This window comes from Equus przewalskii, chromosome X (genome assembly GCF_037783145.1).
Source record: "Equus przewalskii isolate Varuska chromosome X, EquPr2, whole genome shotgun sequence".
NCBI classification, from domain to species: domain Eukaryota; kingdom Metazoa; phylum Chordata; class Mammalia; order Perissodactyla; family Equidae; genus Equus; species Equus przewalskii.
The window spans coordinates 99,921,754-99,948,167 of NC_091863.1; the positions used below are offsets into that span (position 1 = coordinate 99,921,754).

A 26,414-nucleotide genomic window follows, 5' to 3' on the forward strand; every position below is an offset into this window, starting at 1 on the left:
CTAGAAGGTTGTAGTTTGCTTTAACCTGTGAAGCTCTCTTCCTCCACCTCATGATTTTTATTTCTTAGGTTGTATAAAAACAAGAACAAGAGCAAAACTCTTTATTGAGAAAACAGCTCTTGCTTCTTGCACACAAATGAGCTCAGTCCATTTCCCCTCTGTTTCTCTCTAAAGTAAGCTTGGCTTTTGTTTAAAGCACAGAATGTTAAAGCTGGAAGTGGCCTTAGGGGTCATCTGGTTCAACTCCATTTGACAGATGGAGAAAATGAGGCTCAGAGAGAGGGAGTGATTTAGTGGCAAAATATGAAGTGTAATTTGACTCTCATAATTGCTGGACTAGTCCTCATTCCAATTCATCTTGCCATTTCAAAGGCGGGCCAGAGGCATGTAGAACCAAATTTGTGTGTGTGCGCGCATAAGTGTGTGTGTATGTGTGTTTTTTCCTCCTATTTTCTTGAGCACTGATTTCATTCATTCATCCGCTCACTCAACAAAAATATTTAGCATCTAATATGTGCCAGACATTGAGGATACAGTGGTGAACAAGGTACACAAAATCCTGATGTCATGGACCCTGTGTTCTAGTGGAGGAGACAGACAATAAACATTCAGACAATTCTGCTTCTAAGTGGATTATACTCGTATTTGGGGCCCACTCTTCCTAACTCTTTCTCTGTTGGTGCCTCCACTATCTCCATTGCTCCCTTCTTTCATTTTTTTCCCCTTTCTGCTTTTATAGGTATGGCGAGAGAGAAGGAAGAGAGCCATTTCAATCCCTCTTTCTCTACACTTCAAGCTCAGCGTGAAGTTTTGAATTTGCTAAAGTCAGGTTTAGTAACGGTGTAGCACTAGAGTGAAGATGTCAGTATTTTTCATCAACACTGCAGTAGTGGGCTGGCTCAGCTGTCATCTTGCTTGTGAGATGACAATGAGGTACTGGATGTGAGAGTTGTACTATTACCTTATAATTTATCTGTTCTTTTATTATGCGATTTTAGTTGTGCTGAACCCCATCGTACCTGGCTGCTTTGACAGGTGTGCTATTTTAGCAATACGGAACAAAACAGAGAACGAAAAGAAGAACGCATGGTACACTTTTGCTGTCAGATCCAGGTTGCTCTGTTCCTAAGTTTCTAGATGATTTGTTCAGGGTTGTTCAGAGCCGAAAAGGCTTGAGTTTTGTTTTTACCTATGTGACACTGAATGTTCTCACAGTTTCCCTCACAGGTGGGCTGTTGTCCATATGGATAGAATGAGGGGATCCCTTTCCCCAGCTTTTCCTTTCGTGTTTGAAATTCCACCATCATGATTTATTTCTCTGGGTTAAGCGTTTGCCTGCTCAAATTATAAGGAGTTCAGGGCGGATTAGCTTCTCACGTCCTTAACATTGGTGTGCATTCACTCGTCAGGTCAACCTCTTCCTTAACTTGAAGCGTGAAAAAGGATGAGAGGTGGAGTTGGCCATAAAAAAATGAGGTAGGGAGATGATGAGACAATCTTTGTTCAGTTCCCCAGGCCCATCCCCAAATATCATCTCGAATGCTGTTTTATTCTTTATTCTTTATTTTTGGTATTGCAAATGACTGTAGGAGGCTTATGTTTACTTTTTATTTGCTAAGGTTGATAGATTCTAAAGCTGGGCATGCTTCATCAAGAAGGAGAGTTGCCACTAGCTGCCACTGAAATCTTACAGGATTGTTCCTAACCATAGCCAGGGGAGAGCAAATATCGGGCTCTGGTGCAAGGCAGCTCTGTGCATCCCATCCACTTGGAGGACATGTGGGGACGTCAAAGTTGTTCTTCCTGTTGAGCTCCCAGCCTTGCCGTGTTCTCGGGGAACTAGGCTCTGAAGTTGTGGGAGAGATACAACAGACAACATAACTTCAGCTATTTAAATTCCGATTTTAAAAGTATTTTACAAAATCAAAAGGAAAAATGTATAAGACCGTTCAGCTTCAAGCATTAAACAAAGTCTTATTCTGGTGAAAAAGGAGGAAGTTTTTGGGAAATATTACTTCACAGCACATTTTGAAATAAAAGCAAGGCTTTATTTCAGAGAGGGAAGTGAAGGTTGAAAGCTTTTTAAAAATTAATGATAGTTTAGCATCAACTGAAGAAAAAACATATTCTCTATTAACAACAGAGGATAAAAGTTACAACTATCAACACTTGCAATATGATTTTTTTAGGGGTAAAGGAACATTATATTTGTAACTGTCAAATGGTTGAGAAAAACATACGTATATCTAGATAAGATGAAAAGCAAATGAACCAAAATGTTAGCCTTTGGTGAGTCTGGGTGAAGGGTATATGGGAATTTTTGTACTATTTTTTATTTTTTTGGTTTTTATTCATTTTTATTATTTTTTATTGCAGTAACATTGGTTTGTAACATTAAATAAATTTCAAGTATACATTGTAATATGCGATATGATTTAAAACAAGTTTTATGCTCCAAATGCTGAAAGGTGAGCCCTATGACATCAGAGGGCATATACAAGTCCACATAAAGGCTAAACACCACTATATGATTCATTCTGTCATCCAAAGCTCATCAAATAGATAAGTCTGGAACATCTTTGGACATAGACTAATTTTGGTACCTCAATCAGCACTTTGGGATCTTGGACAAGAAGGTAGGAAAAATCAGTATTTGTTCAAGATCAAGATTGCTCAAGAAGACTCGGAAGAGCAAAAGAGGAGGAAGACTGGGGAGGGAGAGAAGATACTTGCCCCAAGTCCCTTGTTCACCTACTCCTTCCGATTCTGTAGGAGCCTCCTGGCTCTGCTCAGTTTTGGTCTCAGAACTTTTGGTCCTTTCATTCTCTGTCAGTATGTTTCTGCCCCACATGAAGGCCATGTACAACTTGCCTCTCTCATCAATCCCTTTGGGGAGTAGTTAAGCTAAGTCATCCCTGGTGTTTGGCCCCTTGGAAAATGCAAGAACAGAAGCATTACCAAGCATTCCTGTCTGTGTTTGAGGGTCTGCATTGGTAGTGCAGCCCAAATCTTGCAAGGACCTTCTTCCAGTTGTCCTCCCCTCTCCTTATGAACCCTGTGTTGGGGAGGGGGAGTGGGGTGGGGAGGGGGGATGGAACCCTGTGGCAATAACCAAGCTGCTGAATTGCTGAGGTGGTTTTAATTGAAGTGTGAGAAGGAGGTTTTAAGGCAGGTAGACAACATCCTGTTGTTAGGGCACTCCTCTCTCTTTTTTGCACATCTGGCTGAACTGGGAGTCAGGTGGCTGACTCGTGCCTGGTTGCCGTCCCTTCATCCGTCCCACGCCTCGGCCCGCCCAAGAGTCCACCAAGCCATGGATGCGGTGACTGTGTATCATGGCAAAATCAGCCGGGAGACGGGGGAGAAGCTCCTGCTCGCCACAGGTCTGGATGGCAGTTATTTGCTGAGGGACAGCGAGAGTGTCCCGGGCGTGTACTGCCTGTGTGTACTGTGAGTACGTCGCTGCGGTGGCTGGGCCTGGGGCCTGTGGAGGGCATGGGCAGTGGGCACGGACGGAGGGCATGGGCAGTAGGCACGGACGGTGGGGGCTGGAGGCCTCGATAGGCAATGCAAGGGCAGCAGGAGCTTTGTCAAGGCCTCCTTCACTGCCCACCAGACAGCCTCAGGTCCAGCCCAAGGCTGTGGTGGATCATGCTTTGGCCTAGGCCCCTCACTGGGGATTTCACTCCCCGGGCCTCCCGCTTTCCAGAAGGGCCTCACCGGGGCTTTTTAGGGCAGCTGCAGAGAATGCCCTTTTGGGTACGGAAACGCAGCCTAGAATCTACCTCTACTCCGGGAAAGACCCAGACTCCCATCTTCCATTCTGATCTCCATTAGAAGCCAGCGAGGTGGAATCCTGGGATGGTGGACTGGCCAGATTTGGGGCCACCAGCTCCTGAGAGAATTGAGAGGCCTTTCCCTAGATCTCCTTAAATCGATTTGGAGGTGTCATCCGAAAGGAAGACCATGAAATTCAGGGAGAGGAAGAAGACTAAGAAACTAATCCATTACTCTAAGAATGCAATGCCGGTTAAGTTAGGATGCTGAGAGGGAGAAGTTTGTGAGTGAAACTGACGCTCTGGATCTGCTTATTTAACTTCCTTTAGAAGAGCTGTGTGGGGGCAAGGGGTTTCAGAAATAGGACCCTTCTTGATAAAAGCTAGGGCTGACAATAGTCGTAAAGAGCATGGAGGGAAAGCACCCTTGTTATGATTCAACTTTGCCCTTTACCTAGGCATGTCTTAGTGTAACACCTCATTTTGAATCAGATGCATCTTCATCTTTGCTCCGGGGCTCCAGAGTCAGGCAGAACTGAGACTTCAAACTGTGCTTGTCCAATGCTAGGCTTATGACCTCGGCAAGTTTACCTCTCAGTCCCTCAGTTTTCTGGTCCATGAAATGGGTATAATATTACTACCTACTTCATAGGATCATGAGGATTAAAGGCCATAATGCAGGGAAAAAGTTTGCACTGGACCTGACACATAGTAAACGTAAGCTATCGTTATTATTATTATATGCCTTTCTTCAGTCGATTTCTTTCAGTACTCACGGGGCATTTCCAAGGAAGTACTTAGCTCAATCACTTTTTGTCAGCAGGATAAAAACAGCTATGAAAAGACCAACTCTGCACAATAGGTTCTAGACAGAAACAAAATGAGGGGAAAAGCTTGGTAGTAATTTTGGTACCTAATGATACACTGCAAACTTTTGAAGTGTCCTCTGGATCAGTGAAGAAAGATTATGCTGAGGCTGGTGTTAGAGGATTGTCATTATTTATATTTTTAAATGGTCAAACCATGTGTATGGCAACTCTCAGGCCATGCTAAATACGTTTATTATAAAAACTTCAAAGGAAATACGTCAAAGTTATTGAATCTCTTGGGCTCAGATCTTTATGCTTTGCTTATATTATTGTTTTTCCCAAGTGGAAACTGGGCAAGGTCAATGACAGCCAACTAGTGTTCTTAGGCTCTTTTCTGATCAAAAGAAGGTGGAGAAGTCAGCGGGCCAGCAAAAGGGGCTGCTTTAGGGAAGCTGACATAGGAGGTAACGGGCCCCTTAACATAAAGGTAAAAAATAAGGTACAAGAGAAGCCTGGGCAGGGGGAGGAGAGCAGGGGACAGTGTGTGAAAAGATGTGCCTAAGGCTTCAGCCACACTGGCCTCTTTGTTATTTCTTAAGCTTGCCAAGCGTGCTCTCCTCTTAGGCTCTTTGCACTTATTGTTCCTTCTGCCTCTTCCCTCAGAGAGGACTTCCGTGACTGCCCTATCTAAAATAAGTGCCCTCTCCCTGGCCCTGTTACACTCTATGACTTTATTTTATTTTTCTTCAAGGAGCTTCAAGCTATGTGACATTTGCTTGTTTACTTATTTATTGCTAGGCTCTCCTGCTAAAATGTAATCTCCACGAGGGTAGGGACATTCATTCATGCACCAAGATCACAGCCTGGCACATAATAGGTATTACGATGCACATTATGAGGCACATAATGGGCACTCAATAAATATTTCTGAATTAATGAATGAATTGTCAAGGCAAATACTGTTCTTTACTGCAAAGCTCTTTGGGCTGATATCAGGAGGCCAGGGTATAGTCTTGGGAAATGACTCAAATTCTCTGGGTCTTGGTTTCCCTATTTATAAAACAGGAATAGTAATGTGTGCCCTAACCCCCGCATAAGATTACAGTTGGTGAAATATGCAAGAGAGAAGGACAGCTTTAGCCTTTTGCCCATGTAGGCCAGGACGACATGAGGAATTAATTTAAGCAGGTGGGAAATTCTTAAGCATTTAAGTTTTCACCCAGAATGACTCTTACATAAATGCAGTTTTGATGAGTCTTGGTACTCCATGCAAAACTCCTTATGAAGTAGCAGAATATAGGAGGCAAGTTGGGAGTCCTCCTAGCATGTCTTTTGATGGGCAGGCTGGGGCCTCCACGTCTTACAGGGTGATTGCCAGACTGTGCTGCTGAAGGAAGACAAGAGGATCCATTGTCTTTTATGACAGTTGCTCAACCTTTTTGAGCCAAGGGTCCCTTTTGATAAACATAAACATTTCATTTCCCCTTTTTAGTACTACACTGTAGTAACAAAATTAGATTTTATTTTGAAATAAACCACGTACTCATTTTAAACAAAAATGCATATGCTTATGACATGCAGTAGAAATAACGATATGAATGATGTCCTATACACATGAACAACATGGTATAGCTAATAAGCATGTATTCGTTATAGGATTCGTTCAGAATAGTTTCTCATTCTGTCTTTTGTTTATTCCCATTATCCAAGGAGGTTTGGTTGAGCTTTAGTTTCTGTAATTTTATTGTAGAATACCACATTGCGTATGCCTTTCGAAGTGAACTTTAAACTATGCTTTCAAGCTGTGCTTGCTCCTTTTCCCAGTTCTGAACCCCCAGTCATGGACTCTAGATATGGCCTTTTCCTCTGTTCAGTTTTGGAAGATTGAATCTCATAAAGTACTAAAGAAGTTTTCCATTTATAGTATTGCTCACCTTCATTTAAAGTGAATTTTTCTTCCAATTGTTTTCAATAAATAAATCTAGATTTTGTATAATGAGTCTATTAAAATAGTTCCTAATACATACTCATAGAAAATTTGAAAAATCTAGATAATGGAAATGAAGGAAAAATCATCTATAGTTTTATAACTAAAGACAATTATTATTGAAGATTAAGTCAATTTTCTTCTATATTAATTTAAAAATGCTTTGTAAACACACATGTGTTCTTACAATATTATATTCTGCTGCATTTTCCACTTCACATGAAAAAACCCCATTCATATATAAGGTCCTTATGAACAATTTTAAAACATTATTTTTAACGAGTGCATGATAGTCCAACCAGTGAATGTACTATATTTTCCTTAACCAGTTATCTATTTTTAGACGTTTGAATAATTCCAATTTTTTCTATTATAAATTCTATCACGATTCATATTTCAGTCCATAAAGGTTTCTTGTATTTATGATTACTTATAGGGAATTTCAAGATGTGCAATTTCTAGGTCAGGAAACATGAACAGGTTAGGATTCTTCATGTACACATGATCACCAAATATTTTTTCCGAAATGGTTATTCCAATTTTTATGTATGCTCATCAGTAATGATGTATGAGAATGTCCATTTCAGTGCACCCTTCTTAGAAATGAGTATTCTTGTTAAAAAAAAATTCTCCTTGAAATTTAGTGTCTCACTATTTCACATTTCTTTGGTTGGTAGTTGAGTGTCTTTTATATGGTTAGGAAGCTATGGTACTTCCTCGTTCATGAATTGGCTCTTTGTGTATTTTGCCCATTTAACCATTTGGATCTTACTATTTTACTTAATACATTAAGTTTTTATATACTAATCTTTGATCTGTTACAAGTATTTTTTTCTGAGTTTGGTGTTTGCCATTGCTTTTCCTTGACACACAAAAAATTAATATTTTTAGTAGTCAAATCCGTCACTCCTTTTCTTTGTTTTTGATTTCTTCCTCTGCTTTCCAGGTTAGAAAGTGCTTTCTCTTCCATAGATGTCATAAAACTTCATTTTTTGTTTTAAATTTTTGGTTTGGTTCATTTACATTTAACTCTTTAACTCCATTTGGAATTTTATTTTGATGTGGAAAAAGGATCTAATTTGATTTTACTTTGAAATAGCTAACAATTGTCCCAATATAATTTATAAATAGAACTTCCATTCCACATGGCTTTATTAACCTTCCTTGCCATGTATTAAATTCTTTCATATGATAGTTATAGCTTTGCAACTATCTATTTGGCTCAATTGATCTGCGTACGCTTGTACTACTAGAACTGTAGTATGATAATGTTTTAATACATTAAAAAATTATTCGCTATTCTTATCTGTTGGTTCCTCAAGATGAAATCTAGAATAATTCTGTTAAATTAAAAAAAATCCCATTGGGATTACATTAAGCTCATTAATAAATTAAGGAAGAATTTTCATCTTTAAAGAATTTAGTTTTTCCATCCAAAAACCTGATAGATCTCTCCATCTATTAATTTTTAAAATTTACATCTATTTACAAAACTCCAGTAGAGTTTCCTGTTTTTCTTCCTATAGGTCTTGCAGAATTTTTGTTAAGTTTATTTTGAGTTATTGTGTATGTGAATATGTGTTGATTTTTTGTTTCTATCATAAATGGAATCTTTTTCCACCATATTTTCTGTTGCATAGGAAAGCCACTGACTTTGTGTACTTTTCTTATGTTCATCCAGTATACTAAACACTCATTTATTTTTTTATTTTATTTTATTATTTTATTTTATTACTTTTTTTGAAGAAGATTATCCCTGAGCTAACATCTGCCACCAATCCTCCTTTTTTTTGCCGAGGAAGGCTGGCCCTGAGCTCACATCTGTGACCATCTTCCTCTACTTTATACGTGGGACGCCTACCACAGCATGGCTTGCTAAGCGGTGCCATGTCTGCACCCGGGATCCGAACCAGCGAACCCTGGGCCACCAAAGCAGAACACGCGCACTTAACCGCTGTGCCATCGGGCCAGCCCCTAAATGCTCTTATTAATGCAAATAGTTTTTATTTTGTTTTAGCCTTTTTGGTTTTCATGATATATTGTTTCTTTTCACTAAGGTACATATAAGCTCTCAGATTTCTTCCCTTCCCACCCTCAATGTAGACAGCCATTGGGAAAGTCCTAAATGCCCACTGGGATACTTCACTGGTGATAAGAGAAAAACTAATTTAAAGTATTTAAAATAACTAGCTTAAAGAAATAGTTTATTTCCATAATTAGCATCTTTCTGTACATATCTGACTTTGCTACTTAAGTAATGGAAGATTTGGAAGAAAAAATGCTATTATATTCTTTAGCCTCAAGGACACATATTGAAGTCATTTGACATATGTATCTTTAGATAAAAGGATAATTATCTTTTTATCTTTTCAGATTAAAAGATGACTGGGAATAAAGTGCCTATCAAACAAATTGAACTGGAGAAATGGGGGAAGGAGCAGAGACAAAATAAAATTCCAGCTTATCAGTTGTAGTAGAGGGGAACAGTATGGCAAAGAACTCGAAAGAATGAGAAATTATAACAACTTACAGTTAGTTTTTTAATACAATAGGATATGTGTGTTGGTGCCACATTTATCTTCATGATAATTTAGGTCACCAGAATTATTTTGGATTATCTGAGTACAATCTATTAATGGCAGAGCAAGCCAGAAGGCCAGCCTGGTATTAAGTTTGCAACCCATAAATCACCAAATGGACAATTCACAGGCCAGTAAATCAAGCACTGAATCTGACAATGTACAATTGAAGTTGCAAGATTAGTCTGAAGATGCCATTTGGCTTAAGTGAAGGAGAAGTCTGTGTTGACCTCTTTTGGGCTCTCTCCATCTAGCCTCTTCCCTTCAGCCCCTTTCTTCATCCTTCCCCTCAGTGGACACCGCTAGCCCTAAGACTCCCTCCCCTTTTGAGAACTGTGCTTTTGGATTCACCTTAAGACAATTTGTTAATTCATTTCCTCTGATATAAGAGACGCAGCATAGAAAGGTGCTTAAGAGCCCAGATCTTCCAGCCAGACCCTCTGGGTGTGCATCCTAACTCTGGCCTTCAACTAGCTATTTTACCTTGGTCAAGTTACTTAAAGTTTCTGTGTCTCAGGTTCTTTTTCTGTGAAAAAGGGGATAGTGATAATAGTGCTTACCTCATAGGGTTGTCATGTGGATTATTGCATGAGTTAATATTTATAGTTAACATGTAGTAGGTGTTGTTAATATAAATAAAAGATATATAAACAATTACAATCCAAAGTTAGGACATCATAAGAGTACATAAATAAAACATTATGTGGCAGTTCAGGGGAAGAAGAGATTATATTTATTGTCATGACTCATCGAAACTGATATTACATAGTTTTACCATCAGGCTTGAAGTTGAATGACTTTTGACGGTTCCGAAAATTCACATTCACTCTGAAAGAACGAAGATTGGGCCATTGGAAATTTGGAAACCTCTTGAATCAGAATATAATCTCAATAATGTTGGCTTTGTGTAGGATACCATTCCTGTGGATATAAAAGTTCTGAAATATTTATTAATGAATCAGTCACGTTATAATTGCACCTTGAATTTTGCATGTAGCCTTACTTTGTACAGGAGTCCCCCTTATCTTCAGTTTCGCTTTCCATGGTTTCAGTTACCCATGGTCAAACGTGGTCTGAAAATATTAAATGGAAAATTGCAGAAATAAGCAATTCATATGTTTTAAATTGTGTGCTGTACTGAGTAGGGCGATAAAATCTTGCGTCCTCCCACCCGGGCCGTGAACCATCCCTTTGCCCAGCGTATCTGTGCTGTGTGCGCTACAGCACGGCAGTCACTTGGTAGCTACACGGTAGTCACTTGGTAGTTATCAGATCGACTCTCGCAGTACCACACTGCTTGTGTTCAAGTCGCCCTTATTTTACTTAATAATGGCCCCAAAGTGCAAGAGTAGTGATGCTGGCAATTTAGATATCCCAAAGAGAAGTTATTGTTGTTAATCTATTCCTGTGCCTAAGTTATAAATTAAACTTTATCATAGGCATGTATGTATAGGAAAAACAGTCTATATAGGGTTTAGTAATATCTGTGGTTTCAGGCATCCACTGGGGTCTTGGAACGTATTCCCCGGGGATAAGGGGTAACTACTCTATAGACATAGCATGGGCACTGGCTTGCTTTATTTGCCACGTCATGAAGTCAGAGGTAGCTAAACTTTTTCTTTTGTGTAGTCCTTGAAGTGGTATAAAGAAGGAATTGATGTGGTTTTGTCAGTTCTAAACCAAGATCTGTCCCCAACACTGACCCCTTGAACAAATAAGAAATGTCAGGTTGCTTTCTTCTTGTCTATTTATAACCAGAATACTTTTTTAAGAGTTGGGAACAGTTTTTGAGAAAATGAAGGCAATTTTTAATATTAGCCGGGACTGAATCAATACATACTTTGCAGTCATTAAAATGAAAAATATTAGTTAAGAAAATTAATTAATGCCAACAACAAAAAATCCTCTATTATTTTCTAGATTTTTTGCATGACACATTTTAAATTTCAGGGTTATCAACAAGACTGACAAAAGTTTGATGGAGAAAGAAGTTAAAATTACACTACTTTCTTGGTTTGTCTGTATTAATGGAGGGAATCAGAGGAAAGATCACCCTAAAAGGGATGTAACAGTTTTTAAAAATGAATGATATTTTTTAGATTTGTGATTTGCTTAGTTTAGATTTGTAAAGCTCCAAATTGTAATTTTGCTTCTTTTTCTTTAAAAAAAGTTATTAGTCATTTATATAACTTTATAGGAAAATTAATATGCAAGGTTGCATTTCTATTAGTTTAAATTTACTTCTGGTTTATATACATACAAGGGCAGGCAGTTTTGAACAGTTGTAGTCAGAATGGCATCTCTTTGTATCCACTTTTTCATATACCATCATTTTATATCAACATGGTCCATGTGCTTAAAATTTTTTGAAAAATACAGAATTCTGATACCTTTGAATTTCAGCATAATTTTGAACCATTCTTTCTGCTACCATTTCCTTATTTTGAGCAACATTCTTTGTTTAGAGATACTTACGTGAATTCCATTTTTTTCACTATTAAAATAGAACTACTATGAAAATCTGTGTCAAATTGCTTTTTCCTTCTGATTCCTTGGAATGTATGAAGATAAGCGAGGTCATTAGGTCAAAAATATGCATGATTCTATAGCTCTTGTTATTACTTGCCAATTTATTTCCAAAAGAGTGATTTTTTTCAGCAGACAGGGAAAGAGTAGGTGTAGTTTGAAAAAACATATTGAATATTTTAATTTAATTTTATAATATAAAATTATTGTTTCGTACTAAAAGCTACAGAAAACAAAACTATGAAATCTTGTTGGGGAAGAGGGAGTAAATAGCTCAGAAACACTGCTCTGTGAAAAGTGAAACAATTGAAAAAGCTTCAGCTTATATGTAAATAAAATTGCATTCTCAAAGCATAGACTGAGTGACTATGGGAGAGGTGGCACCGAAGTACCCTGGGTGAGTGAAAGAAGCCAGCTTGACTTTGGGGAAATTACCATCAATATTCCCAATAAGGTGTGAGCATTCTCTTTGAATTTAGTCAGTCCTTCTGGAACGTTAATGTTCTTACAAATCACCTGGGAATCTTGCTAAAATGCAGATTCTGATTCAGCAGTTCTCTACGTTTCTAACATGCTCACAGGTGATGCCGATGTTATTACCCCGGGAATGGTCATTTGAATCGCACTGTTTTGGATCTCTTCCATCCATGACAGATGATAATGTAGTCAACGTATGAGCTGACTGCCTGCGATCCTTGGTCAGTTACTTCAGCGACTTGAAAGTGGAAGGGATGAACTTCCGGCTTATTTGAGGGGTGAAGCGATTTTGCTCATTCAGAAATTTGAGGGGTTGGGAAGTAGGAAATTGTTAATATTAGATGGGTTAATCACAAGAAGTTTTATGTGCCACTGACACCTGGTTGTTCAGAGACTGAAGGAGGTAAGGACTTTTGAAGTGGTACTCAGGTTCCTGCTGCTTAACTGAAAGTGAGATAAGATCAGATTCGTTAGGAAACAATTTTCAAAACAGACTCTTTTATTTTGACTAAATGAGGCTGAATGATAGTAGGGAGATAGACTCATTGTACTTTTTAGAGACCCACTGTTTTAGAAAGTGGAAAACCGGTTGCTTATGATTTTGTTTGCTTTGTTGCTGAGATTTTAAATAATGCGTTTCTACATCACCTTTAATGATACCAAGTTATTGCCATTAATTGCTTCCCATAGGGAAAATGGAACTAAAGGCCTATGCCATTTCCCTGCTTCTATCTCCATTTTCTTGCGTGACTTCAAGAAAATCACTTAAAGCCTTATGTTTCAAGTTCCCATGGTGAAAAATGGAAATCAACGCTCTTACCTTGTTTCCCCTAAAGTACTTAATGAAATCAGTGGGTTTTGAGATAGATTTTGATTGCTTAAAAAAACAAAAGACTTTAACAATATAATATTTTATGTTTATTTAGCATATTATATATACATATATCAGGCTACTTTATATATGATTTAATTATTCTGGCAAACTTTCATATCAAAAATGAAAAATTTCCTGTAATCACACTGACAATTAAATTGACGTTTTTTTTGGTTTTGCAAATCAAATGAACCTGATTAGAGTGTTTTAGGTGTATATTTTTTGTCCTTTAATCAGTACTGATGGATATTGATTAAAGATATAGTAATTTAATCCACATCTTTAAAGACTTTTAGTTCTAAAGGGGGTAAATGGAAAATGAGGTCAATTACTCAAGGATGACCCTCTGTTTGGAATGCTTTAGAATTATCCATTCTTTTAAGTTTAAACACATTTATTTTTACCAGAGTTTACCATGTATTCTAACCAAAGATCTATATTGACCCAAACTTGTGCCTAAGAATAACAATCAGAAAATGTCTTAAATAAAGCTCTGTTGATCCAGATTCACATTCATAGTTTGAAATAATTCAGAATAAAGTTTACCTTACTTTTCTATGAAGTAAAAGTTTGTCAGGCAAATTAAGTAGCATTACTGTATATACTAAAATATAGTAAAGAATCTATATCCGTTACAGTGTGGAGATCAAGAGCTGGGGATCTGGAGTCCAGTAGGCCTGATGCAAATCCTTTCTTTGCTGCTTGGTCTCTAGTGTGGCTTTGGTTACTTAACTTCTCGAAGTCTCAGTTTCCTCATCTATAAAATGAATTTCACAATGTAAAGCTCATAGAATTGTTGTGGGGGTCCAAAAGAGATAACGCATGTGCTATGGTTGAATCGTGTCTTTGTCGAATTCGTACGTTGAAGCCATAACTCCCAATGTGGCTGTATTTGGAGACAGGGCCTTTAGGAAGTAATGAAGGTTAAATGAGGTCATAAAGGTAGGGCCCTATTCCAATAGGATTGGTGGCCTTATAAGAAGAAGAAGAAGAGAGAGAGCTCTCTCTCTCTGTGCACGCACACAAGGAAGAGGTCATGTGAGCACACAGCAAGAAAGTGGCTGCCTACAAGCCAAGAGAAGAGGCCTCAGAATGAAAACTATGTTGCTGGCACCTTGATCTTGGACTTCCAACTGCCAGAACTGTGAGAAAATAAATTTCTTTTGTTTAAGACACCCAGTCTGTGGTATTTTGTTATGGCAGCCTGAGCGGACAAATATAGATTTTGGTACCAAGAAGTACGTTACTGCTGTAACAAAAATCTAAACATGTGGAAGGGGCTTTGGAGCTGGGTAATGGGTAGAGGCTAGGAGTTTGGAGGCGCAGGCTAGCAAAGCCCTGCTTTGCCGTGAACACAGCGTTGATAGAATTATGGATGTTAAAGGTCATTCTGGTGAGGTCTCAGGTGGAAATCAGGAACACGTTATTGGAAATTAGAGGAAAGGATATCCCTGTTGTAAAAGGCAAAGAATTTGGCTGAACTGTGCTCTAGTATTTTGTGGAAGGTCGAACTTGCAAATTGGATATTTACCTGGAGAGATTTCTAAGCGTAGTGTTCCTCCTGAATGCTTATAGTAAAATGGAAAGCGAGAGAGATGAATTGAGGAAAGAATTGTTAAGCAAAGAAAAACCAGAACTTAAATATTTGGAAAATTCTCAGCCTACCCATACGGCAAAAAATGGGGAAGCTTGTTCTGGAGAGAACACAAAGGGTATGGTTAGACAATCACTCCTTAAGGAGATTCCCCATGATGTTAACTAGCCATCTCAGCAGAAGCCAGGAGTAGAGTTCGGACCAAAGCATCAGAGACACTGTCAGTTTGGACCAAAGGGAACAGGACAGAACAATAGAGTAATTTGTCTGCAAACATGCTTTATCTTTCAAGAAAAGGGAAGGACCCTGAAGGCGATTCAGAGATCATCAGGGATGCCACTCCCACCACAGGCCCAGAGTGCACAGGCCCCTGGCTGGGGGGTGGGCTGCTTCCACCTAGGTTTCAAAGGTGGGATCAATGCCCAAAAGAGCCAAGTGGGTGGGGTCGCTCTTGCAGAGCGGTGGGGGTGACGGACTCACCCAATGGGCCTGGAGGCTAGAGCATCAGTTCAAAGAGGAATATTCTCCAACATTAAGACCTAATGGAATTTGCCTTAGGAGATTTTGGACTTTGTTGGGACTCAGCACCCCTTTTTTTCTTCCAATATCTCCCTTTTGGAATGGGAATGTCTATCCTATGCCTGTCCTGTCACTGTATTTTGGGAGCACATAACTTGTCTGGGCTGGAGAGGAATTTTGCCTCAGGATGTCTCAAGTCTCACTCATATCTAATTAGATACCATTTAGATGAGATTTTGGACTTTAGACTTTAGAGCTGATGCTAGAATGAGTTAAGACTTTGGGGGCTATTGAGATGGAATGAATGTATTTTGCATGTGAGAAGGATGTGAATTTAGGGGCACCAGTGGTGGGATGCTATGGACTGAATCATGTCCCCTGCAAATTCATATGTTGAAGCCTAACACCTAATGTGGCTGTATTTGGAGATAGACCTTTAGGATGTATTTAAGGTTAAATGAAGCCATAAGGGTGAGGCTCTAATCCAATAGGATTGGTGGCCTTATAAGAAGACAGAGAGATCGCTCTCTCTGTGCATGCACACAAAGAAGAGCTCATGTGAGCACGTAGCAATAAGGCGGCCACCTACAAGCCAAGAGAAGAAGGCTCAGAATGAAACCTATGTTGCTGGCACTTTGATCTTGGACTTCCAACCTCCAGAACTCCGAGAAAATAAATTTCTTTTGTTTAAGCCACCCAGTCTATGATATTTTGCTATGGCAGCTGGAGCAAACTAATATCGCATGTAAAACTCTTGGCATGTAGTAGAAATCAACAGTACAAATGTGCAGTATGCACACACCCTGAGTTAAGGGGGAAGTGCTTACCCGATCTAAAAGGACACGCTGCTTTCGAGTAGTTTAACAGGACCCCTTTTTAATTCAAATTGCTATTACTGCTGTATTATAGTATAACATATTAAAGTAACATAGCAATAGTAATATAGGAATATAGTATTATATTTATAATTAATATTATTATTACTATTAATTTAAGTGGGCCTGATAGTACCTTATCCCAGTGAAATGTTTTTTTCTTACGGCTTGATATGTACTTAAAAATAATGACTACACTTTGTTAAATCTATTTAACAATTTGTGATTTTTACCAATTACAACAAGTCTCTAGTTTCTTTCTGTCCAGTCTCTCAGCTAGACAAATCCTTAGGAGTGTAAGCTCCCACATTAAAAGAAAAATGAAAAGATAAAGAGGCGTACTGGAAACTGCGATTAGCCAGATAGAGTATGCAAGCAAATTAGATTCCCCAGGCCTTTCTTCCTACGAATACAATGGTGCCATATACGTGTGTCCCAGAGTGTGTAACATTGTTTATAACAGTTAAGCTCAAATTTAGAGCATCCATTGTTCTTTTGGAATTTTTCAGTAATGGAAGTTTATTCTTTCACAGGTATCAAGGTTACATTTATACATACCGAGTGTCCCAGACAGAAACAGGTTCTTGGAGCGCTGAGGTATAGCTCTTTTATTTGTTTTTACTTCTGTGGGTATCAGGGAGGTGGTTGAAATTTAGACTGCTTTTATAAAAGAGTTATCAAATCCTACATTCTCAAAATATTCATCATGTTCAAATCACTAAAGCTCCAATCCAAAATTGTTCATGGGCCATTAAGAAGCCTTTAGAGGGGCTGGCCCCGTGGCGGAGTGGTTAAGTTCGCGCGCTCCGCTTTGGCGGCCCAGAGTTTCGCCGGTTCGGAACCTGGGCAGGGACATGGCACTGCTTATCAGGCCATGCTGAGGCAGCATCCCACATGCCACAACTAGAAGGACCCACAACTAAAAATATACAACTAGGTACTGGGGGGATTTGGGGAGAAAAAGCAGAAGCAAAAAAAGAGAAGTCTTTAGAGAATTTTGGCCCCGGTTCTGTTCAACGACCATTGTATGAAGTGGTCTCACTTTGAGTGAAGAAATAAAAAAGTTGAAAGATTGTATCAAAAATACAGTGTCTATGCAAAATTTTAGAAGCATATAAAATATGTAAAATAATTAAAATCAGCAATTATTTATTGAATGATGCTAATATCAGCGTTGGTGCTATGGGGGATTGAACAACATGACTCCTGTTTTCTAAAAGGCCACAATATGCTTAGGGAGATACCGCATGAATTAAACAGCAGTCAGAGAGCCTGTCCTTTGCTGTCAGGTGGATTTGGGTTTCAAGTCTGGTCCCCCTTCCTCTCTCAGAGGTCTGTGATTTTGGGCAGGTTGCTTAACTTTTTTATGAACCAGTTTCTTGATTTGTAAAATGAGCCTAAGAATAGTCCCTTACTCATAGGGCTTATTTTGAAGATTAAATGCAATAATGTGTATAAAGAAAGCTCTTAGTCACGGGACGTAGTACATAGTAAGCCCTCAAAAATGTGAACTTGCCCAAATTGCTGAAGGTGATTGCAGTCAAGTGCTAAATTAGCTAGCATAGGAATTCAAAGAAGGGAGGATTTTCCAAGTATCAGGGTAATGAGGGCTGCTCTATGTGTGGAGACAGGATGCTCAGCTGAGCCACGTGAGAAGAACATGGATAGGCAGAAGAGAGACAGAGGGAACTTTGCAGTGGGTTTTAAGCTATGCTCTGCAAAATCCTAAGGTTCATCTACCTGGGTGCCTTGAGGTTGCCCGGGGGGTTACAGAGGGAGAAGAGGACATAAGTGGGTATGGTTTTGGGTCCCCAATTAATCTTTAATCTGAGCAGGTCCCTTTTATTTTGCTTATCAACTGGGGCTCTGAGTAAGATTTCATTAGAAAAATGGGTTCTGATGGCTTTGAAAACATTTGAAAGTCACTGTACCATTGCAAGGAATGCCTGTAGAGTGAATGTATTTCCATGTACCAGGGTAGTACATCGCATACTAGCAATGTAGAAGTCTCTGCAACTGGAACTTTTGACCTCAAATTCTTTCTCTGATTTCTGACTCCTTCAAACAGGCTGTCTTTATAATGAAAGCACTTCATTATGAGCTGTTTGAAAACATAAATGCTAATATCAACCTCTATTAATAAGGCAATCAATCTATGCATTTAAGAACCTCTAAAGTCTAGACTTGAAAAAATTAAAATAGTTCTAACCTTTACAAATTCATCAGTTAACTAGAAAGCACAAATTGCAGACTACAAATGTTTTAAACTACTGAAATGAATTAGGGCAAGTTTTCAAACACATTGTTGCTTTATAGCAGGATAATTAATACTGCAATACTAATTATAGGAAAAGCAATACCATTTCTATTCAAAACTATTTATGCTGTTTATTTTTGAAAATTCTCTGTATCTCTGCAGAGGTGATTGAATAAGAAAGTAAACTTTACTTATTATGAAGAATAGCTGTGTATGATATATACGTATATATTTGTACATAATTTGACCAGAAATAGTTTTTTTCCCCCTAGAGAAGTAGCCTTCGGCTGCTGAAGAATATTCTTTATGGAAAGGATCTTAAATTTTGAGGGTTTAGCTAACCTAGTCTTTAAACTAGTTTTCTTTCATTTCAAGTATAACATTGTATGCAGATTGTTACATGCTTGTCATCATGTTAAGGAAGAGAAGGCTTGTTGAACATAAATGCTCTCTCACCCTGTTGTCTGGTCTGACTCCCTTTATACAATAATATTGTAATTATCTGCACCAAGAGAGCAGAAGATTGGCATGTTTTCTCCAAAGGGAAATCAGTTGAAAAAAACTCTTTAGATTTGTTTTTGAAATGCATTTTTTTCTATCTACTAAATTTCCCCTCTTAGTTACGTTTGTGCTAAGGTGAATATTAAACTAGTGTGCATTCTCAGAGCTCGTATCACCTGACTGGAAGAAATTTCTCTAGAGCATATTGAAGACCAGCTGTGATCCAAAAATGTTTCCGTGGAAAACTAAGAGTGTAAGAGATGACAGTATGGGAATTGGGCAAATTTGAACAATAGCTGAGTTTAGCAACAGGATGGGAATTGTCAGGGGTACAATTCTTGTGGTAAATGTATTTTCAAAATTGGATAAATGACATATTTATACTGCTTTTTGGAACAATGCTTTAGTTTGCCACACTGCAGGGAAAATCATGGCAGTAGCACTCCATCCTCTGTGCAAAGATTGTCCTAGAAATCTAGGTAGATCTGAGATTTGTTTCAAAGAGTGGAATAAAATTGAACCCTGGATCCACTGAATTGCGAAAGACAAATATTATGTGAATTTCTAGTTTTAGGTAGACTTTTAGCTTATATCATTACCTAGTGTATTAACTTATCTAAAGTGACAGGCTAAAATTTTGCTCAATTGTTAATTCAGAGAATTCTACATAGAGTCGCTTATCATTTATTAATATGTGCATTGTCAGCAGTACATTGTGGAAAACGTACTAATGTCCCCCTGCCAACCTCAGTACCTTTGGGCTTTTCTGGATATTTGATCATCAGTAGATCAGTAGATGTTAAATAGTTTTACTTATTAACCTAAGCAAAGCACTACAAATTAGGTAAATCGTTTGCCAACGAAACATTGTATCCCAAATTAAAATTGTTTCCATACATGCAGTGCTATTATTCCTCTCTGTTAGCATGGATAATCGAGTGTTAACTGTGTCTAAGTCCCCATGAAAAAGATGCTTCTGTTGATAAATGGTTTTACAAGCCACAAGAACAGCTAAAAAGATGTGTGGTTTGAAATTTTTTCACACTGGGAGAGTGCGTAGTTTCTCTTTTGGTTGGTGACACTAACTTCACTAGAACCTGTTTGGTCTAGTCCTAATCTGAAAGGCAAGACACTGGATCCTGGGCTCTAGAACCACTTCTGCCTCTGGTTGTCTGTGTGACCTTGGGCAAGCTGAATTATCTTTCTGTATTTACGTTTTCTTATCTGTCAAGTGGGAATAACCAAATCAGCCAATAGCTGCCAATTTGTGAGGAAATAGTGGGGGGAAGAGACGGGAAAGTGCTTTGAAAATGAAAAAGTGCTCTAAGGAAGATATAAGGAGGTGTCTTGTGCCTATGACCTGCCTTTGCAATTTGGAGATTCTATCTTGGAGCCAAAGAACTGTTTAGACCCCTGTAAGAATGGCCATGCTATTTTGGATGAGGTCTCAACAGAGTTCTGGGAAGGTGTTTTGACCAGAGGGATGGAGCTGAGTGGGAGGATATTCCACACCTACTGAGGCTCCTAGTGGAGCCTATGAGTGGACACTAATTTAAAGCTAAAAATAACTTTTTCAGTGTTTTCAATGAAAAATTACTTACCCCAATGTAGGAAATGACCGAGAGTTACTATCTTCAGCTTTGAGTCTAGTTGGCAAAAGTCTGCATGCTAGCCTTCAAGTTTTCTCCTTAAATGCTAACAAACAGCTCCCACCTCAAAAACCTTCCAGATGGAAGAGCTGAAAGACAGATTTCTAAATAAAAAAAAAACTAGTCATTGTTCAGTTGCTTATAGCAATGCTATTTTATTTCATGTAAAATGACAGTTTGGGGCTGATGCCTAAAGCTTGGCTCATAAGCTTTTGCGATAAATTGTTGTTGATTTCAAGCCATGTCTTTGGAAGAGAGTTGATGTCAGGAAAGGAGCATATTTTAATAGTCACCTGCAAATAATGATCTCTTCAAAAACAAACAAATAAATAAATAAAGGTGACCTTATATAGTCTTTCATTTTTGTGTCATAGAGAAAACCTTGTCACAGTGAAGTGTTGACAGAGGGCAATTTTGGGGAGGTTAGGGAAGTTTCCGAAAGAGGAAAAAATTGAATGTGAAGGATGAGGCAGGACATATTGGGAGGTGAAAGAGTGTGAGGACTAACTAGCCATGCATTGAGTGTATCATAGCAGTCAATTTTTAACTTCCTGTGGAACGTTTTATATTGTGGAGTGAGGACAAGGAGGATGGGTTGGTGGTGGTGGTTTTTGTTGTTGTTTTTTTGGTTCTTCAGTCTTTTTACTAACGACCTGTAGGATCTGTGTTTTTTCTGTGTTTACCTGCATCCTCTCTGCTGGTGAATTTATTGTGGGGAATGGCCTGTATACCCTTAGAGGTTCGGTTTGTATAATGGGCAGCAGGCAGGAAGAGCAGGGCGATGAGCAAGAGCTTGTACAATCTAATACCACCCTTGGGAGAACTGAAATGACAGCTCATTAGCTCCTCTTGCAGGGAAATTCAGCCAACCAAAGTAAGCTCTTCCGGAATGTTGTTTTTCCTTCTTCCTTTGTTTTCAAATATTTGAACAAGTTACACAAATGTTACCTCTCTAAGCATCCCTCACACATTTCAGAGGCCTTTTTGTATCACTATGAGGTATGTGAATAATTTGCTTGGCCTTTTATTTTCCAGACAGCACCTGGGGTACATAAAAGATTTTTCCGGAAAATAAAAAATCTCATTTCAGCATTTCAGAAGCCAGATCAAGGCATTGTAATACCTCTGCAGTATCCAGTTGAGAAGTCTTCAGCTAGAAGTACACAAAGTACTACAGGTATGATGTACTGTTAATTTTTGACAGGGTTTGGAAGCGCAGGGTTTTGAGTCAAGCTATTCATAAACATATAGGAAGTTCTGTAAGAAAAATGCAATGAGAAAGTAGATGTAGTCAGCAAATCAAGTGAGAGGAGGCTATTCCCATGCTATGATTTCAATATGCCGTACTGTAAACTTTTAATAAAACTCTGCAAAAATGTAAAAAATTCTATAAGCCCAAAACATTTTAATCTCTCTTGTCCTGTCTTGTTCTTCCCAGTCCCTTATGTCAATATGTAAGTACCATTTCACTTCACTAATTCAGACACAAATAATTTGAAAGATGGGACAATTCGGAGAACACTTGGGCTGTCCTTTAACTTTGCTTAGTAAACTAACTTTTCCCTTCAGGGATGGAAAGGCTAATTGTTAGCCTGGCCCACAAGATCCTGATTTCTGAATTTGTAGTGCTTGAATTAATGTAATTTTGTTGTAGCAATGGAAGTTAAATTAGTAGACTTTATTGTTCCACAGGCACAGATTGTTACATCTCCCGAGCAAAGCTATTTTAGCGTATGTGTCAAGCTAATGACTGAATACTCGCCAATGTTTGCAGCTATCAGCTATGTGATCGGCCACTCATCTATTGAAAGGGGTTAGTCATTTGTTTGGAGCAAAAGGATATGCCTTGATTGAAACAATAAGTATTTTTTATAAAAGAAAGTGAGCTGTTATATCCTTTTTTGACAGGGACCCAGGCTCAGGCATAAACTAACTATTAGACTCAGGTGGTAAATTAAATTAGTGAATAGTTAGCCTTTATAATGGAAATATCAATAAACTCCAATTTACAAATTGGCTAACTGTTCTTTTCTGCACTGTATTCCATTCTTTATAACTCAGTTTTAAATACTAGTTGCTTGAGCTATATCATTGGGTTGTATCTTTGTGAGCTTTATGCAGTTGGAAATTTTATGATTATAAGTTCGAGTTAACCTGTAATTTTAATAGCTTGTAAGTTGATCTGTTGTTGATTTCTGTTATTATTTTCCTTTAGGGAGAAGAGAAGATCCTGATGTCTTCCTGAAAGCACCATGAAGAAAAATAAAATACCTTGTACTTTATTTTCAGTAATTTAAATATATGCTAAGTCTTATATATTGTAGATAATACAGTTCAGTGAGCTATAAATGTATTTCTAAAACCCTCATAGTCCTGTAATGGAAGCATCTAGTGTGATGTTAAAGCTGAAATGGACTTTGCGGATAACGAGGAGCTTTGAAATGAGGATTGGGAAAAATAATTCCACAGGTTATTTTCAGTTATTTACAAATGGAAAACGATTTAAAACATAATGATACTTTATAAAAGATTAATGTCAATTCTTGTCAAATATAAATAAAAATAATCCTCAGTTTTTCTCAAAACACCATTTTTAGTGAAATATTATTTGACAGTAAATGATTTTAAAATGTCTTGCTTGATCACGCGGTGGGAAGCTGGTTCATGCCCCTCGTCATTGTCATGTGCGGTTCCACATTAGGTATTATGCTCTCCACTAGCTATGGCATTGTAGGCTCTTTCGGGATTTGTAAAGCTTTGCACTGTGCGCTAAAACAAGTACCAGATAAAGAGTGAAGAATTTCTGTTTAATTCTGAAAGCAAGCACCTCGCCTAGAGTAAAATCCACAGACCAATCTGGAGTTTAAAAAATCCCATAATTTAAAATATGCTCTAAATGTTTACTATATTTGATGCTACAGGATTTGAAATTGTATTACAAATCAGACAAAGTGGACTTTTCTTCTTTTTATCTCCACCCCAGTTGTTGCTACTCCATGTAAACCCTCATTCTGAAGGGAAGCTTCAGCAGCTGCGGCTCCGGAGTAGCTGATTTACAAGCAGTCTTCCTATTCGGTAGCCCTACAAGGCCATTGGAAAGCCTATGGTCACACTAATTCTTAACGATTCCAAGTGATTGCAACCTAAGTGAGAGCCAAGATTTTACGCAGTGATGGGTATTTGTATTTTCTTCTTGCATTTCTATTCTCATGACTCTTGTGATTTCATTACATGTCAAGTTGCTTCAGGGCTCATAGAATTCAGTCATTCAACAAACGCAATAGGTACTGGGGTAGAGAAGTAAAACACCTTGCCCTCAGCTCAGGCAGCTCACTGTCTAGTTGGACAAGAAAACAATAACAAAAGACAATTAAAAAAAGCAACAATAAAAGACAAGAAAATAACGATAAAAGGTAATAAGTACATGGTAAGTGAGGGTCCCAATGTGTCTGTAGATCTGTCTTTAGAGGCAGAATGAGTCAATACAAATACTTTGGTCCATGGTCTATAGGAAAAGGCTGAGTTTCATTGTAAACTAATAAACTGGAACTCTGGGTTGTACATGAGTAGTGGTTAATAATTAGTGGACTGCCAAGAGACAGCTACTCTCTGTGTGCTGGCAAGATCTGATTTCTGAGTGTTTAACATGGATGCTATGGGAGTGCAAAGATGGAGGATGGCCACAATAATGTCTTGTGGGCTGTTTACCATTAGTAGAAGTACAAGCATCACTTTAACTTGCAAAGGAATTCAGAAAGCCGACTTTCAAAATAAAATGCATATGTTTAGATAATTTTTAATTATTTGTAGTTTGGGTTTAAATTTTAATAGGTGTAAGCAATTTTTACTCTCTCTAATTTGTTCATTCTGGAATAATCCTAAATATATGAATTATGTTTACATGTTCCTTTACCAGAGCCTTTTCCGAAAGAGCTTTTTGAATCATTAATGGTCTTTTATATTTTAATAAAATATTTGAAAGCTTTATTTACTTAATTTGTGTTAAAATATTCCTTTAAAAATGTTCAAAAATAGGTGCTATTAATATAGTAAATAAAGCATTGATGAAGGCCTTCTTATCATATTGGACCGATTCCCTGAGAAAGGTAAGTGCTTTTCTGATTTTGCTACTGTCAAACTTTCCAGTTGATGTGCCTACCTGCTGTCTTCTCTTGCTGGCCTTTTATTCATCAAATTTTTTGCACTTTTTCTTTCCCAGCATGAGCATCCTTGCTATTTCCCAGTACATAATAGCTTGCACCTTTCAGAAAGGTCATATCCTTGCCATATCTAAAATATTGCCATGCTAACATATACCTGTAAGACGCTGAGTCAAGATAGAAAAACGCACATATATTTCCAAGTATACACCCTTCTTCAGAAAAAAGTGTGTCAGCAAGCCCACAAGGAACATGACAATTTATCAAATACCTGTTCATTTCCTCTGAAATTTGTTAAGAGATAAGGTCAGTAGGGAGACAAGCTTAGGTAATTGCTGGTTTGGCTGTTACAGGCAGGGTACCTTTGTGTTAGTATATAGGTAGGCCTCTGATTAAGTCTGGTATAAACAAAGGGCTGGATTTAAGATATTATTTGTGGTAGAATGGATAGAGAATTAAAAATGTGGGAAACAGCCTTAAAATCTGTTAAGGATGTTTAGACATCAGCGTATGTTTTATTTGATTCACTTTATTGAGTTCAGAATCCAAAGTCTATGAATAATAAAACCCAGATTTGCCCTTGAGCATTTCAAGGTTACAAGAAGCCTAGTCTTCCTGTTAGTGGGCTATAAATTCAACCTTGTCACTTATGTTTGCCCTTGCAGTAAATGGGATAGCGTGATTTTGCAGTTTGCAGCTGGAGTGAAGTTAAACTATCCAATTTGGGCACTTTCATAATTTGGGGTCATTGGCCAGACTTGTAGTAAAAGGCTGAATTTTCATCATTAGGTCATTTGCATTTTATGTGTTTTTTTTTTTTTGAGGAAGATTAGTCCTGAGCTAACATCTGCTGCCAGTCCTCCTCTTTTTTGCTGAGGACGGCTGGCCCTGAGCTAACGTCAATGCCCATCTTCCTCCACTGTATATGTGGGATGTCTACCACAGCATGGCATGCCAAGCGGTGCCATGTCTGCACCCGGAATCCGAACCAATGAACCCCGGGACGCTGAGAAACGGAACATGCCAACTTAACCACTGTGCCACCAGGCTGGCCCTGTCATTTGCATTTTAAATGAATATTTTTATGTAGGAAGATGTAACAAACCGGATTGACTAGAGAGAGCCCATCAACATAATATATGAGACTTGAATTTTCTTTCGGCTTTGTCACTGATTTCCGTGTGACCTTAGGTAAGTCAGTCTGTTACTATTATTGCATTTGCCAAGTGGGAACAATTGAGCCTTGCTCACCTCACAGGATTATTGAGGTAATAGAATTATATAAATTTAAGATAGTAATGTTACTAAATGTTTAAATAGCGTTGATATTCAAAGATCTCTAAAAGTGAGGGTGAATAGGGAAGGAATATGGAGAAATCTCTTATCTCTTTTAATAGTTCTCTCAGTGTAGGAGCTCTTACCTCTTTCTTTTGGTACTCTGAAGGTGGGATGCATAGTTTGAAAAAAAATTCTCCAGGTGATACTAAATTCCAACACCCCCCTGCCCCCGTTTCTTTTTGCTGATGGGTTGTGTTGAGACAATCAGGATTGTCTTCTGCTCCATGAGTCTTTTCACTGTATCTATGTATATATCAGTGAATAAAAAGGCAGCAGGGCATTTTAGAGTGGTGTCAATTCCAGGATTCCAAGTGAGTTTCAGTAGCAGGCTGTTTGGACTACAGGTACTCTGTTACTATCAAGGTGAATTTTGGACGATCTGTTGGCCAGCTTTCCGAGTGTCACTCATAAATGTCTTCTAGCGAAAAATAAGTGCCAAATGGCCATTGTAGTTGCCCAAGACGTAGAGCCTTGGAAGAGCTGTTGTCTTGTA

At 38.3% G+C, this 26,414-nt stretch overlaps 1 protein-coding gene across 1 annotated transcript; it reads left to right on the forward strand.

Annotated features, from left to right (window-relative positions):
* Positions 1-2,525: 2,525 nt before the first annotated feature.
* Positions 2,526-24,419, forward strand: SH2D1A (SH2 domain containing 1A). The gene is made up of 4 exons (XM_008531992.2): positions 2,526-3,450; positions 16,550-16,613; positions 21,459-21,600; positions 22,639-24,419. Exons 1-4 carry the CDS (start codon positions 3,314-3,316, stop codon positions 22,677-22,679), a joined length of 384 nt encoding a protein of 127 aa, XP_008530214.1. The 5' UTR covers positions 2,526-3,313; the 3' UTR covers positions 22,680-24,419.
* Positions 24,420-26,414: the final 1,995 nt, after the last annotated feature.

What these genes read in the sequence shown, in the direction of transcription:
- SH2D1A (XM_008531992.2), top strand. Translation starts at nt 3,314, where the DNA reads ATGGATGCGGTGACTGTGTATCATGGCAAAATCAGCCGGGAGACGGGG. An exon ending in GTGTACTGCCTGTGTGTACT is followed by an intron (nt 3,451 to 16,549) that starts GTGAGTACGTCG and finishes ATTCTTTCACAG; the next exon opens with GTATCAAGGTTACATTTATA. An exon ending in AAGTACACAAAGTACTACAG is followed by an intron (nt 21,601 to 22,638) that starts GTATGATGTACT and finishes ATTTTCCTTTAG; the next exon opens with GGAGAAGAGAAGATCCTGAT.